General features: G+C 47.2%; 1 protein-coding gene across 2 annotated transcripts in view; it reads left to right on the top strand.

Moving 5' to 3' along the window:
* STYXL2 (serine/threonine/tyrosine interacting like 2) overlaps positions 1-12,782 on the top strand; it is a 44,493-nt gene extending 31,711 nt beyond the window's left edge. Inside the window, exons 4-6 of one of the 2 annotated variants that reach the window (XM_054452674.1) lie at positions 978-1,209; positions 2,896-3,113; positions 9,388-12,782. In XM_054452674.1, coding sequence (XP_054308649.1) covers positions 978-1,209; positions 2,896-3,113; positions 9,388-12,224 — 3,287 coding nt within the window. In that variant the 3' untranslated portion in view covers positions 12,225-12,782. The remainder of the gene's footprint in view (positions 1-977; positions 1,210-2,895; positions 3,114-9,387) is intronic. The other variant, XM_063649317.1, reaches the window with a different exon arrangement.
* The last annotated feature ends 4,047 nt before the right edge of the window (positions 12,783-16,829 follow it).

Below are 16,829 nucleotides of genomic sequence, written 5' to 3'. Positions count from 1 at the left end.
CCCTGAGTCGCGTTTTGAGATTAGATTGAGAGCTCATGGCCAACCTTTGCCACCTATCTGTGGGCTGGGAGGCTGAGAATCATAGGTCCTTACATTCTAGTAGGGGGAAGAAGACAATACAAGAAATAAATCAGTAAATTAGGTGTATATTAGAAGGTAATATTGCATAAATTACTGCTGAAAGTTTTACTTTTCCCAGGGTTATTTGCAATCCATATGTAAAAGAGTCAAACAGAGTGAATTATACTATGAATGAATGCCATTCACTCATTTGGTAAATACTTCTACTTTTTTTTGTTTTTTTTTGTTTTTGTTTTTGTGACAGAGTTTCGTTCTTTTTGCCCAGGCTGGAATGCAATGGCGCACTCTCAGCTCACTGCAACCTCCATTTCCCAGGTTCAAGTGATTCTCCCGCCTCAGCCTCCCAAGTAGCTGGGATTACAGGCGCTTGCCACCACGCTTGGCTAATTTTGTATTTTTTGTAGGGCAGTGTTTCACTATGTTGGCCAGGTTGGTCTTGAACTCCTGACCTCAGGTCATCTGCCCACCTTGGCCTACCAAAGTGCTGGGGTTACAGACGTGAGCCACTACGCCTGGCCGGTAAACACTTCTGAGCATCCACTTTGTACTGGGCACTGTGGGAGTTATTAAGTATGAATCAAAGTACACCTAGTACTTAAGGAACTTGGTCTAAAAAAGTATTGACCAGCTTCAGAGAAGCATGGGAGGGAGTAAAAGAAATTGGATCCCCTTTACCCTCATCTATACAGTCTTCTTGCTGACCCTGATTACAAGTGTTTGGGCCAGTGCAGCAGGTACCCTGGGCCCAATTAAAGTCCTTCCTGGGAGATCCTGCTGGCATTCAGTCCATGCCCAGAATCCTGGCAGCAAACTGGCCAAGAGCATGTTCTCCCCAGGAACAAGGAAGGCCGTGATGTTCCTAACTCTCTGATGAGAATGTCGCCTGTCTCCTCTAGAACTCAAGCCACGGGGAGTCAGAGCAGACGCAGAGTGTCCAGGCATGCTGGAGTCTGCTGAACAGCTGCTGGTGGAGGACCTGTACAACCGCGTCAGGGAGAAGATGGATGACACCAGCCTCTATAATACGCCCTGTGTCCTGGACTTACAGCGGGCCCTGGTTCAGGATCGCCAAGAGGCTCCCTGGAATGAGGTGGATGAGGTCTGGCCCAATGTCTTCATAGCTGAGAAGTGAGTCTGACTGCTCTTCATGACCCTTTGTCCTAACCCTCTGGTTAGTGCCTGAGACAGACGAAACTCCCCCAACTTTCACCAAAGGCACCCATAGGTCCATCTAGCACAATGAAGCTGCCTAGCCACTTACCCTGCCCCAGCACAGAGAAAGGCCCCTCCATCCACCTGCATTCAGAGGTCTCCAGGCAAGATGCTGCCACGACTGCTTATCCTTTGCCCTCTTGCCAGGACTCTCTTGTCCCTCAAGAAGGCCTTCTCTGGGCCTCCTTTCCTGCCACAGAGTCTTGCCAACTTCACCATCTCATGACATCTGTAGCTACCACAGAACCGGACACTAGGAGCCATTGACAATAATATTGACATGCATATGTAATTACCAACATTGGAAAATGTTCACAATACAGTAAGAAAGAATTAGATTACAAGAGAAGACATGTACAGTGTGCTGCTAATTGAGCAACAGATGTGTGTGCATGTTTTTGCATAGACAACAGTTAGAAAGAAATGTGAGAAAATGGTAACAATATTTCTCTCTGGGAGATGTTTTTACAAGAGGTTTTTATTTTCTTCTTTAGATTTCCTTTGACTTGTACAGGTTTCCTAAAGTAGACATTGTTTTTATAATCCAAAAACTATTATTTTCTAAAAGTTTATCAGCGGTTTCCAGAACAAAAACAACTCACTCACATCCTATTTCTTTAGGATGCCAATGCATAATTGCTACCACTTGGTTAATTAGTGAAAGAAATTTTTGCTGACTCATCGAATACTTAATGAGATGTTTTCCCAGTGTAATTATCCAGATATCCAGAAGCAAAGGAGGAAATTTGGCCTCAGGGGAGGGAATAGGGAAAACAGCTTTGAACAGTGGGTCTTATCTTCACCAAGGAGTAATCAGTTGCCTAGAACTTGATCCTCAGAGCTGGGCACCAAGACCTAAGTGATCTTTAAATAGATCTTCAGATCCAGAAGCATTCATCTTATGGTCACTAAGAACCCAGGCATCGCCAGGTATCCTCAGCTAAAAGCTTTTGTTCCTTCTCGGACAACCTGTCCTCAGGGCCTCTTCAAACTAAGCTGCACTTATTCAGCTACAGCAAAAAGAGCTCTGAACTAGAAATCTAAAACGCTAGTTCTTGTTGTCTTTTTCTCCTTTCACAATCTTGGGAAGTTATAAGAGCTCTCAGATTGAGTTTTATAATCTTCAAATGGGAATAAAACTAGAGTCCCTGTCTACTTCTTAAGTTTATTGTTAGGATAACATAAAATAATGCATGTGAAAGGATTTTGACAATTATAAGCATGCCATATCAATGTAGAATACACTTAATTTTATTATTCGTGCCTACCACTTTTGTGCCTTGATGAATGTCCATTCCCAAGGCATTGGGTTTTAAACTAGAAGTCTCTGGATCATTCAAAGGTTTCCTCACACATCACTCTGTTGGCCTCTTCATCTCTCCCTTCCCTGCCTAACTCACTGTCTTTTCTCCCTTTTGCTGAGGCCAAGTCATCAACTCTTTCTGTAACGGTATTTGCAGTGATCCCCAGACAACCAGGGGCAGAAAAGGAGGCACTTGCTCAGCTGCGGCCCCAGACTGGCTGAGGCAGGCTCGCCATCACAGTGGTGACACATCTTTCTAGTTCTGACTCTGGCAAACAGGTCCTTGCCTCTTCCCCCAGGAGTGTCGCTGTGAACAAGGGGAGGCTGAAGAGGCTGGGAATCACCCACATTCTGAATGCTGCGCATGGCACCGGCGTTTACACTGGCCCCGAATTCTACACTGGCCTGGAGATCCAGTACCTGGGTGTAGAGGTGGATGACTTTCCTGAGGTGGACATCTCCCAGCATTTCCGGAAGGCGGCTGAGTTCCTCGATGAGGCGCTGCTGACTTACAGAGGTGAGAGGGGTCTGCCCGCTCCAGGCTGCTGGAATTCCACAGGGGGAAAAGCAATGTGGGGAATGTTATGAAAACCTGATTAGTTGGTGTGTCTGGGGGATATCTGTCTTAAGAGAGCCGTTTTCTCTAAGAAAAGGAGAAAAGACAGGATAATCATTCATCCAGTAAGTAATTACTGAGTGCCTAGCATGTGCCAGCTACTATTCTAGGCACTGTGGTGAAAGATACAGGCAACACTTCCAGCCTTTGACTGTTACACTGTAAGAGGGGACAGAAAATGAAAAAAAAAGAGAAAAAAATGTCAGGTGGTGACAAGTGTGAGGCAGAGACTAACTGGAACAATGTGCTAGAGTGACTGACTAGCTCCTTGGAGAGCATGGGGGAGGAGGCCTTCTGACAATGGGACATTTAAGCCAAGTGACAAAGAGCTAGCCATGGGAAAACTGGAAGAAGAGCATTCCTGCGGAAGAGAACTAGTAGTGCAAAGATCCAAAGGTGGAAAGCTTGGTGTGTTCAGGAATCAAAGGCCAGTGTGGATGAGCATGGTGGATGAAGGTTGAAGTGGCAGAGGCCCCCCGTCCAACAGGAAGCTAAAAGCCAGGGTAAGAAGTTGGAGCGGCACCTTGATCTGATTTATGTTTTAGAAAACTCCCTCCCTCCACCTTGGAGAACAGACCGAGTCAGGAAGGTAGAGAGTAGAGCTATGGGGCTGCTGTTGCTATATCCAAGTGAAAAGTGACATGAGACTAGTCTGCAGAGGTCATAGGCCTCAGGGAGGAGAGGTGGAGCCCATGCAATGGGGCCGACAGCCTGGCTGGGAAGAGTTCAGGATCTGGTGTCCAGAAACCTGGGTTTGAGTCCAGGATTTGCTACACTGTATATACAATGTGACCTTGGGCCATTTCCTTTAGCCCTGGGAACTGCAGAGAACAAAGAGAAAAATATCAAATCCTAAAGTTGCTGTGAGGAATAACGTTTTAAAAATGCATATAAAATAACTCCCTTGGGACAACATCTGGCACAATAAATGCTTTAAAAATTATAGCCATTGCTATAATAATATTGTTAATGATTTCCTGGAAAGGGCATTGCCTGTCACCACCAATGGCCAGGTTGGGTAACTTCTAATGGAAAATACAAGCACACATATTTTCTTTCTTTTATTATTTTTACTTTTTATTTTTAGAGACAGGATGCAGCTCTGTTGCCCAGGCTGCTGGAGTGCTCACTATAGACTTGACCTCCTAGGCTCAAGCAATCCTCCCACCTCAGCCTCCCAAAGTGCTGAGATTACAGGCGTGAGCCACCATGCCTGGCCAAATACACATATTTTAAATATGTATATGTATGTGCGTGTGTAAATTACATATATATAGAGGTATGTGTGTGTATATATACACACGTATACACATATACATATATACACACATACACACACTCACATATATATAAACAGTTTTCAGTTTTCTCCTTTTTTCAATACTTAAAAACTGCTTTTTTTTTTTTTTTTTTTTTTTTTTTGAGGTGGAGTCTCACTCTTGTTGCCCAGTCTAGAGTGCAATGGTGCCATCTATGGCTCACTGCAACCTCCATCTCCTGGGTTCAAGCGATTCTTCTGCCTCAGCGTCCCGAGTAGCTGGGATTACAGACTCCCGCTACCACGCCCAGCTAATTTTTGTATTTTTAGTAGAGACGGGATTTTGCCATATTGGCCAGAGTGGTCTCGAACTCCTAACCTCAGGTGATCCGCCCTCCTCGGCCTCCAAAAGTGCTGGAATTACAATAAGCCACCGCGCCCGGCCAAAAAACTCCTTCTTTTTAAAGTGTAGGACGTTTGACCAATGTGGGATTGAATGGGTCTGTCGTGCGGCGTAAGGAGTGTGTCCCACCTCGCTCGCTGGTCCTGGCGCGCACCGGCCGACCTCGAGGCGGAGCGGGTACGCGCGCAATAGCTCCAGCGTGGGGACACGGCCACGAGCCGACTGTCCCCCGCAGCATCCCAGGGCGGATGAGGCAGATCCCAGAATGTGGAACTCATCCCAGAAGCGATAGCCAGCCTTGGGGGTGGAGGGAGGAAGAACCAGCCCAAACGCGGAGGCGGAGTCGGTGCCAGGAGCCGCGCGGGCTCAGCAGGAAGTTTCCTGTCGCGGGTGTGTGTAACCCAGGCACTACCTTCCCTGCAGCATACCCAAGGCGGGCTGGGTCATGCTGGCCAGGAGCCAGCGCCTCAGCTACCCAGGCCAGAGACCGTAGGTTGGAGCGCTGAGTGTCCAGATCCCTTTGCAGGGGCCAGGACCTGCGGGCATCTCCTCCGGATTCAGCCTCACTCTCCCTGCCAGGCAGCGAAAGGCCCTTATTGTTGCTGTGCTTGTTGCTTTTGTGGGTCCTTCCTACTCCACCACAGAGAGTTCGTGGCATCCCTAGAATTACTCCCTGAGCCTTAGGTCCTGTGGTTTTCTCTACTTTAGGATGCTTGGGAGTCAGTTCTTGACGAGAACAGGGAAAGAAACACCTGGCGCCGGCGTTTTACATGATAATCACAAAGAGCCTATGAGGGGGTGTTGTTATTTACATTGTACACACTGGGAAGTTGAGACCTATGGAAGATTAAGTGGTGACTTTGTATGGTGCATGGTGTAATAATCAAGATTCTCTTGGTTGCTACTGGGTGGAAACCATCTCAAACTCCTTCACAAGCAGCAAAGGCATTAATTCTGAAGATGCAGGAAAGAAGCCAAAGACAGGAGCCTGGCACGCCGGGCAGGCCTGGAACAAGGACTGGACGATCTCAGGACTCTTGGTTTCCCTCTTCTTTCTCTCTCTACTTCAGATAGCAAATGGCCATCCACAGGCCTGACATTAAACTAGCTAATTTCCTGCCTCAGTCCCATTTCCAAATTTCCTGGTGAATTTGTCAGATACTGGTCTTTTGTGTACCCTGAGTTCCATCAACAGTGGCAAGTGGGTTGGCTTCTGGGCAAATACGGGTGTGGAGGGGGATACCTTCTGAGGAAAGCGGGAATTACGAATTGGGAGGGTATAGCACAATTGCCTGTCATATAAAGGCATACTGAGAGCGTAGAGAATTCAAATCCAGTCTTGCTCAAGTCTGACGCTCTCCCCAGTAGCTGTACTCTTAAAAAAAAAAAATTTTTTTTTTGGAAGGTCCTTTTTTTGGACAGAGTCTCACTCTGTCACCCAGGTTGGAATGCAGTAATGTGATCTCGGCTCACTACCTCTGCCTCCCAGATTCAAGCGATTCTCAGGCCTCAGCCTCCTGAGTAGCTGCAATTGCAGGCACGCACCACTACTGCTCAGCTAATTTTTGTATTTTTAGTATTGACAAGGTTTCACCATGTTGGCCAGGCCAGTCTCAAACTCCTGATCTCAAGTGATCCACCACCTCGGCCTCCCAGGGTGCTGAGATTACAGGTGTGAGCCACCGCGCCCGGCCTGTACTTTTCAAATTTTAAAAACAGGGACCCTCTTCACAATCAGCCCTGCTGGTAATCAAAATGGTAACTCTGCTAATTAGAAAAACATTACCTTCCTCAAACCATTTTACTGTTGGAAAATTTTCACCATAACCCAAGTATATTTTGATATTTTGATTTCGATGTGAAGAGGCCCCCTAGAGTTGTGCAGAGAAGAATCTATACAGCATCAGCCTGCCTCTAACAGAGAAGACAGAAAATCCTGTTGCTGCTCTGGGTGAAGTGGGCAAACATCCCTGAGTCTCACCCACCCAGCCTCTCTCTTGTCCCTCTGGCTGCCCTTTAGGCTCCTCAGAGGAGTCCCAGTGTGCTAGGAACACAGAAGGAAAAATGTGGCATCCCAACCTGGTCTCCACCAGACTGAGTCTAAGTAGTATTTGATGCCCCTATGAAGAAGACTGGCTGGTCATGTCCTGAAGTGTCCTGAAGTGAGCTGGTCTCGTGATTCCACCTCCAAAGAAAACCAGTGAAACTTAGAGACTAGCCACAGTATATGGTAGCCTGGTCAGAGGGTGGAGGGGAGGTCCTTGTAAGGGACAGCTAAGCCCTGAGCTGAGGATGAGAGGAGAAAAAAGACAAGTGCTTCTGTAGATGCTCCTTATAAGGCTTTTGCTTGGTTTTCTTTTTTCTTTTTTTTTTTAGAGACAGAGTCTCACTCTGTTGCCCAGGTTGGAGTGCACTGGTGTGATCTCAGCTCACTGCAGCCTTTGCCTCCTGGGTTTAAGTGATTCTCCTGCCTCAGCCTCCCGAATAGCTGGAATTACAGGCACGCACCACCATGCACAGCTAATTTTTGTATTTTTAGTAGAGACAGGGTTTTGCCATGTTGGCCAGGCTGGTCTTGAACTCCCGGCCTCAAGTGATCTGCCCACCTCGGCCTCCCAAAGTGCTGGGATTACAGATGTGAGCCACCACACCCTTGTTTGTTTATTTTTGAGACAGGGTCTCATTCTGTTGCCTGAGCTGGAATGCATTGGGACAATCACCACTCACTGCAGCCTCCTGGGCTCAAGTGATCCTCCCACCTCAGCCTCCCAAGTAGCTGAGACTACAGGCGCTTGCCATGGTTTTTTGTTTTTGTTTTTTTTAGAGACGAGGTTTCGCTATGTTGCCAGGCTGGTCTCAAACTCCTGGCCTCAAGCGATCCTCCAACTTGTCCTCCCAAAGTGCTGGGATTACAGGTATGAGCCACCACACCCCGGCCTGTGGCTTTGACTCTGCTGATTTACCTCCCTCTAGCGGCTGCTGGCTCTTGGCAATAACAACTTTCATCATTACTGGGCCTCAAGTCCCCTGAATTTTCTGTTTCTGACCTCCTGTGTGACCAAGACATGATCTTAACTGCTGCAAAGATATAATAATAAAAGAGTCACCTCCCATCTCATATTGTTAGAGAGGATTTTTAACTGATTTAGCAAACATCCCCAAAGACTGTTGGCAAGTAGATTGATGAGAGCAGGGAGGAAGGTCTCCAGTGGTCCCAGTCTGCATTTTAAACAGCTATTACAATGAAGGCATAAGGAGGCATATTTGTCACGTTCATGAAGGATGCAAAGCTGAAAAGGAGGCCAGGAGCAGGTAACTGATCTGTTGAATGGTAGAGTCAAGACTTGCAAAAGCTCCTGTAGGCTATAAAAACAGACATCCACCAAAAGATGTTAGTGGGAATTTGTGAAATTATCCTTAAGTTTAAAAATGACTGCACATTAAAAGGAACATGACTTAATTGCAGTTTTAAAAAAATGTTTTATAGGTTTCAGTTGACGGATGTAAAAGATAACTTGAGTTCATTGTGTGACATATCCACCCATATTGCAAGTTTGTATGGCATCAATAAAGCCCCAGTGACCCAAACAAGGGTGGGGAAGGGCCCACTCTACTCTATGTGAGTGAGTCAGTCCAAACCTGAAATATCTTGCTCCATCCTGAATACAAACTCCTAAAAAAAAAAATAAAAATCCTGATAAATTCAAGTTTTGACCTAGAGGAAAGTAGCTAAAATAGTAAGGGAACGTGAGAAGATGTTCAAATAATGTTTGAAGGACTCAAAATAGCCAGGAAAAGAGAAATATATATATTTCGGGAAGAATATGATAGAAATCTTCTTAAGGATTTTTGTATAAAAGCCCTGTTTCATACAATGTATTCATAGTTGACTTTATAATGTCAGAGCAGGAGTACTGGATGCTTGTTACAGAAATTTATACTTTTCCCTAACATGTAAAAAAATTTTTGAAGCACTAGAGTGATCCAAAAATGGAGTGAGTTGTGTCTATGTGTCCATGTGAGCTAATGAGCTCCCCATCACTGGAAGCATTCAGCAGTGGCCGGATAACAGGTGTGACAGGTGATCCAGCATCAGGGATGTTGTAAAGGGAATTCTCAAGTTTAGGATGTGACTTACGATGCTTCCCAACACCAAGATTCTATTTCTCTGTGATTCATTTACCTTACCCTCTCATTCCTTTTCTGCCTTATCACCCTTCCCCCTGTTCTTGTGTTTCTCCTCCCTCTGTTGCTCGGTTTGTGAGGAGAAAGTAGAAATGCACTCCAGTGTTTCAAATACAGGGCCAGTGGGGACTGTGGTGTCTCCCATCTGTAATATGGGGTCAGTGATGCTCAGCCCTCCTGTGTCTTGAGCCGGGATGAACTTCAGAGGCAAAGTAAACACCTTAAGTGCAGCACATTAAAACAGCACTTACCAAAGAAAACAAACAAACAAGAACAGTACGAGGAAGCCACTGTCATTACATCATTTTCCTCTTGTGTTTTCTCTTCAGGGAAAGTCCTGGTCAGCAGCGAAATGGGCATCAGCCGGTCAGCAGTGCTGGTGGTCGCCTACCTGATGATCTTCCACAACATGGCCATCCTGGAGGCTTTGATGACCGTGCGTAAGAAGCGGGCCATCTACCCCAACGACGGCTTCCTGAGGCAGCTGCGGGAGCTCAATGAGAAGCTGATGGAGGAGAGAGAAGGGGACTATGGCCGGGAGGGGGGATCAGCTGAGGCTGAGGAGGGCGAGGGCACTGGGAGCACGCTCGGGGCCAGAGTGCACGCCCTGACGGTGGAAGAGGAGGACGACAGCGCCAGCCACCTGAGTGGCTCCTCCCTGGGGAAGGCCACCCAGGCCTCCAAGCCCCTCACCCTTATAGACGAGGAGGAGGAAGAGAAACTGTACGAGCAGTGGAAGAAGGGGCAGGGCCTCCTCTCGGACAAGGTCCCCCAGGATGGAGGTGGCCGGCGCTCAGCCTCCTCTGGCCAGGATGGGGAGGAGCTCGAGGACGAGGACGAGGACGTGGAGAGGATCATCCAGGAGTGGCAGAGCCGAAATGAGAGGTACCAAGCAGAAGGGCACCGGAGGTGGGGAAGGGAGGAGGAGGAGGAGAAGGAGGAGGAGAGCAACGCTGGCTCCTCGGTGGGGAGGCGGCGGCGCACCCTGAGCGAGAGCAGCGCCTGGGAGAGCGTGAGCAGCCACGACATCTGGGTCCTGAAGCAGCAGCTGGAGCTGAACCGCCCGGACCACGGCGGGAGGCGCCGCACAGACTCGATGTCCTCAGAGAGCACCTGGGACGCGTGGAACGAGAGGCTGCTGGAGATTGAGAAGGAGGCTTCCCGGAGGTACCACGCCAAGAGCAGAAGAGAGGAGGCGGCGGACAGGAGCTCAGAAGCAGGGAGCAGGGTGCGGGAGGATGATGAGGAGAGCGTGGGCTCTGAGGCCAGCTCCTTCTACAACTTCTGCAGCAGGAACAAGGACAAGCTCACTGCCCTGGAAAGATGGAAGATCAAGAGAATCCAATTTGGATTTCACAAGAAAGACTTGGAAGTGGGAGACAGCAGCAGTGAGCCCGGTGCAGAGGAGGCAGTGGGGGAGAAGAAGAACCCCTCCGACGTCAGCCTGACAGCCTACCAGGCCTGGAAGCTGAAACACCAGAAGAAGGTGGGCAGTGAGAACAAGGAGGAGGTGGTGGAGCTCAGCAAGGGGGAGGACTTGGCCTTGGCTAAGAAGAGACAACGGAGGCTGGAGCTGCTGGAGAGAAGCCGGCAGACGCTGGAGGAGAGCCAGTCTATGGCAAGCTGGGAGGCGGACAGCTCCACGGCCAGCGGGAGCATTCCCCTGTCTGCGTTCTGGTCTGCAGCCCCCTCAGTCAATGCTGATGGGGACACGGCATCAGTACTGAGCACCCAGAGCCACCGCTCCCACCTGTCTCAGGCTGCAAGCAACATAGCAGGGTGTTCAACCTCCAACCCCACCACACCCCTGCCTAACCTGCCAGTGGGACCTGGAGACACCATTTCCATTGGTAGTATCCAGAACTGGATTGCCAACGTAGTCAGCGAGACCCTTGCTCAGAAGCAAAATGAAATGCTGCTGTTGTCCCGCTCACCGTCTGTTGCAAGCATGAAGGCAGTACCAGCGGCCAGCTGCCTGGGGCATGACCAAGTCTCCATGCTCAGTGGACAGAGCAGCTCCTCCTTGGGTGGCTGCCTGTTGCCTCAGAGCCAGGCAAGACCCAGCTCTGACATGCAGTCTGTGCTGTCCTGCAACACCACACTGAGCTCACCCGCCGAAAGTTCCAGGAGCAAAGTGAGGGGAACCAGCAAGCCCATCTACAGCCTCTTTGCTGACAATGTGGACCTAAAGAAACTTGGCCGGAAAGAGAAGGAGATGCAGATGGAGCTTAGGGAGAAGATGTCCGAGTACAAAATGGAAAAGCTGGCCTCAGACAACAAACGCAGCTCCCTCTTCAAGAAGAAAAAGGTCAAGGAAGATGAGGATGATGGTGTGGGTGATGGGGATGAGGACACTGACAGTGCCATAGGGAGCTTCCGATATTCTTCCCGCAGTAATTCCCAGAAACCTGAAACAGACACATCCTCCTCCCTGGCTGTCTGTGATCACTATGCAAGTGGCAGCAGAGCTGGCAAAGAAATGGATAGCAGTATTAATAAGTGGCTCAGTGGCCTCAGGACAGAGGAAAAACCTCCTTTCCAAAGTGACTGGTCTGGAAGTTCCAGGGGGAAGTACACCAGATCGTCCCTGCTCAGGGAGACAGAGTCTAAATCCTCCAGTTACAAGTTTTCCAAATCCCAGTCAGAGGAACAGGACACCTCCTCCTACCATGAGGCAAATGGCAACTCTGTAAGAAGCACTTCACGGATCTCATCTTCCTCCACCAGGGAGGGCAGAGAGATGCACAAGTTCTCCAGGTCCACGTACAACGAGACCTCAAGTTCCCGAGAGGAGAGCCCAGAGCCCTACTTCTTCCACCGGACCCCAGAGCCCTCAGAAAGGGAAGAGTCCCCAGAGCCACAGCCCCCAAATTGGGCCAGGTCCAGGGACTGGGAAGATGTGGAAGAGTCATCCAAGTCAGACTTCTCTGAATTTGGAGCCAAGAGGAAGTTCACCCAGAGCTTTATGAGGTCTGAAGAAGAGGGAGAGAAAGAAAGGACAGAAAACAGAGAAGAAGGGAGGTTTGCATCTGGACGGCGGTCCCAGTATCGGAGAAGCACTGACAGGGAGGAAGAGGAAGAAATGGACGATGAAGCCATCATTGCTGCTTGGAGACGCCGGCAAGAAGAAACCAGGACCAAGCTGCAGAGAAGGAGGGAGGACTGAGCTGGGGAAAATCTGAGAACACTGAAAGAAACCACTCACCTTAGCATAGGGCTCAGGGCACACATTGCCACCACTCATCAAAGGATGAGGATACAGAGAGGATCTTCCAGAGAGGCAGAGCCAAAATGAGAGGTACCAAGGATAAGGGCAGCAGAGGGGGAGTAGGGAGGAGGCAAGGAGGGGGAGAACCATCAATACGAATATGAGGTCTGAATGCTAGACCAACTGACACCATTTTCTGTTGCCCAGCACCCTCTAAGCTTTGGTGTTTCACTTAATGTATTTGACAGTGTTCATCATAGGCTAGAGAGGTGAGCTTGGAAAAGCACTGTAGTTTGTCAGAGACTCCAATTTACATCCAGAAAGGCCATGAACATAGGACACGCTTCTGTCTGTAGAGGTTTCATATGAGACCCAGAAAGTCTATTCTATGGCAAGTCTGACCTCTCCTGGCAATGCTCAGTTCTGATTTTTTTTTTTTTAATGTTTTGAGTCTCCATTAAAAATGGTATGTTGGCAAATAGTTCTTCTTTATTCTGGTCATGTTTAGCTCTTTGGATATTAGAAGAAAACCACTTTAAAAGACACAAATGTGTTATCCTGAGCCAGTCTCACCTTGTTTCACAAAAGCTGTGCCTCCAGACAATGCTATCATCGTCTCATTATAAAAAATAACAAACAAGTATTTGGCCTATGATACAATACAGCAGGAGATTACACTTGGAAAACCCTTGAGAGTAACAAAGGGAACTAGAGAAAGAGAGAATGAGTTTTATTGTTGTGAGAATGGCAAGATGTAAAGTAGAGAGAAGGCCTCTCTGGAAGGCAGAAAAACAAAAACAGAGCATGATGAGAGAAGAAAATAAACCCAGTACAAGGAGATGGAGACATGTTTTTATAAAATCTAGTGGTCACCTTTGCTTCTTATTCCTAGGAGGAACACTGGGTAATGCAGTGGATAGTACACTTGATTCTTCCCTGTGCTCTGAGTGGGCTAAGTTGGTGAGAATATTTTACCTTTTGTTCCCAAGGCATTTCTTCCCCTAAAACGCAGGTTGAGTTGCCAAATCAGGGAGACACTTTGAGCACTTTACCACAGTGATTGATGGACTGGTTTCTACAGTTCCTTTCAAGCTGCGGGATCTTGAAGGATTTGAAAACAACTTTGTGTTGTGCAGGGGTCTGAGATGTCTTGATCAATCAAAAAATCCAATTCAGGAGACACAAATGGTGGTGAAATGATTAATGAGAGGGAAGAAGAGTAAGGAGTAATCCACTAATGAGACAAATAGTACGTGTTAATTATGTGATCACTTTTTCTAAAAATGGAGTTTCATGGGACATGGAGATTATGTAACCTTCCTATGTAGATTAGTTCAGCGTCACATATTTCAAAGAGCACAAAGATAAATATATCAAGGCAAACAGGAGCTGACTTGAAGACAAACTCACAATGCCACATAGCTGCTGTTAAAGCAACTGAATTAATTTGCTTGCCTTCCCTCTATCATTTTAGCCCACTGTTCAGTTACTGATGGTACTCATCTCTCCTTCACTGATTGAGGGGGCAAAAAGAGGACTTGGGAAAAAAATACTGCTCAGTCTTTGTCCCATTTGCTCTTTTTTCTTCATTTGTTCATCTTTAGTCAGTCTCAGCCCCTAGTTTCCAATGCTCGACGGGTCATTCCCACCACAGAAAATGGTGTTATTAGCCTGGCATGGTGCTGCATGCCTATAGTCCCAGCTACTTGGGAGGCTGAGATAGGAGGATCACTTGAGCCCAGGAGTTTGATTCCAGCCTGGGCAACATAGCAGGACCCCCATCTCTTTTTTAAAAAGTGTTGTTCTAATACACCCACAGCAAGAGGGCTGATTGTGGTCCATTTTACCTTCTGGATGAGCTCTCATTTCACTCCTATAGAGAAGTTTCTGATATAGGCACAATTAATTGGGCATCTACTCTAGAAGGTTGACCTTCTGGAGAGAAGAATCAGAATATTCTTTGATGGGTCCCCTGTGCCCACCCATAAGGAGCCAATTAGCTCAGATCTCTATACATGTCTTTTTGTTTTTTTACTATAACTAACAAAATATATAAATTGATCTCACTCATGTCAAAGGAGACAAGAAATTTTTTAAAAACTATTCTTAGTAAATCTCAACTCACACCCCACTGAATAAATGTTGAACAAACATTTCAAGCATATTGGTTTGAAGAGTCACCCCAGTTTTTCTCCAGCCCTGGATGTGAGTCTGGGGAAACAGACCATGGAGACTGCCTAGTTTGCTTTTAGTTGAGCTCTTAGGCTAGAGGGGCAATAATGACCCCCATGGCCCACATATAGACCAGTTTGGCTCACCAGAGGAAACCAGATGTCTCACAGTAAAGCTCTCAAGAAATGCCTTTGCTTTCTGTGTCTCTAAAGATAGCTGCCTCGAGATCCTGTACTCAGGGAGGTGTCTGCCAGAGAATTCAGAATTCTTAATTTAACTTATTCCTGGAGTTTAGAGTGTATTTTGGGAAATCACATCAATAGAAAATGTATTGGATTTATCATGAACTTGGAGATATCTGAGATTTGAAGTGTTAGAATCCCAAGGGTGACTTCTGAATTCTACCTAACCTAGCATGTTAGGTTGCCAGCCAGTCTTCCAGCCTCCAAATGGCAATTAAACATATCTCAGTAAAAGTCCTCACAGGAAACAGATGGCACACCCAAAGTGGTGACTGATAAGAATTTAATGCAGGGACCATTTACAGAGGCATAGGAAGGAACAAGGGAGCCAAAAAGAAATAGTAAAGCACCCATATACTAGCAACATTGATACCACCCTAGCACTGAAGGGACAAAGGGACAAAGCTGTTTCCAGAGCCCAGCAAGAGTCATCACCATGGAGAATGCCACCTGACAACCTGGCAGAGGAGTAGGGGGAATAAATACCCCAGACCCTCTCTGCTCCTGGTTTTCTGTTCAATGCTAGTAACTTCCATGGACTAAACCTAACTGGAAGCAAGTGGGTAGGAGAGCATAGTAGTCTGGAGAAGGACAATAAGTAGATCTGGAGGTAAACAGAAAACTACCAGCACAGAGGTCAATATGTTTTAAATGGAGAGGCCATCTCTGTAGGAGTTTTTCCATTGATCTCTGTCTTAAATGGCCAGAAACACCATACAATGAACACAAAATCGACTCTCTTTTAAGAATTCATCAACAGGCCGGTTGCGGTGGCTCACACCTATAATCCCAGCACTTTGGGAGGCCAAGGTGGGCAGATCACCTGAGGTCGGGAGTTTGAGACCAGCCTGACCAACATGGAGAAACCCCGTCTCTACTAAAAATACAAAATTAGCTGGGTATGGTGGCATATGCCTGTAATCCCAGCTACCAGTGAGGCAAGAGAATCATGAACCCAGGAGGCGGAGGTTGCGGTGAGCCGAGATCATGCCATTGCACTCCAGCCTGGGCAACAAGAGTGAAACTCCATCTCAAAAAAAAAAAAAAAAAAAAAAGAATTCATTAACAATTCAAATAGAGTTTCAGCTACATAAAACCAACTATCAGAGTCAATGATTTTGTTTTACAGAAAATAAAAAGAGGAAACTGATCTGAATTACTCGAGCCCACTCCCAAGTCATAGAAACAGTTCACTAGGAGAAAGCTCCCACATTATTCAGCACAGAGAATCGTGCACTGAAAGGGGCCCTACAAGATGAAAATCCCGCTCTGACTCCTGAGGTGAGGGCTGGGTAAGAGAGAGGCAGAGAGAGGGAAAACAGATTTTTTTCTTCATCCAAAGTAAGGCCCTGGAGGAAACGAGATATGTGGGAGCTGTGAAGAAATAAGAAATAAGGTATCAGGCAGCATCCCAGCAGGAAACAGAAGGCATGCCCAAATTAGGGTGATTCAAAGGGGGCGTTTTCTAAAGGAGCTATTTACAATGGAGTGGATGTGGTACAGGGTACAGAGTACAGGGACAGGGAAACCACCAGGCACAGTGCACACTCCAAGGCCAGGGGCCTCTCCTAGGTCTGGAGAGACAAGGGAGGAGCTGTTACTGGGCCCCTAGAGACACAGAGGGCTATGTGGAGGGGCTGTCTTAAGAGCTGAGACCTTGGGTCTAGGGAGCCAGCCTGATGTGACCCCACAGGAAAGGAGGCAGAGGACTTTAGCCCCTCTTACTCCAACCTCCATCAACCTCCCCACAGGCCAAACCCAACCAAAACCCATAGGGAAGAGAGTTGGTGTGTGCAGTCCATTCTGTCAGCCCCATGGGACCCCAGGGAGAGTGGGGAGAAGGGTAGATGTAGATCTGAAAGGGCAAACAGAAGATATACAACAAGGGCGAAATTTCAGGCTGATGACATGTTGGTGCTGAGTTATGAAGACCCTGCTTTTAGTGTCTTGAATATTGCCAGAAGAGGAAATACTGATTTTTCTGAACTCTTAAAACTTATTTCTTGTGTTGTTTGGGAGAATTATCAACCAACGACAATTGAATAACTAGTAACCTGCCTTAAAGCATGCTACATAGAATTGCCTTTGTGTGAAGAATCTTGAATACAAATCTATACCTGTTCTTAGGAACATCTACTCTTCGGAGTTC

The sequence above is a fragment of the Pongo pygmaeus genome, chromosome 1, assembly GCF_028885625.2.
Source record: "Pongo pygmaeus isolate AG05252 chromosome 1, NHGRI_mPonPyg2-v2.0_pri, whole genome shotgun sequence".
Taxonomy (NCBI): Eukaryota; Metazoa; Chordata; class Mammalia; order Primates; family Hominidae; genus Pongo; species Pongo pygmaeus.
Note: the sequence above shows the minus strand (reverse complement) of the source record. Positions and strands in the feature narration are given on the sequence as shown.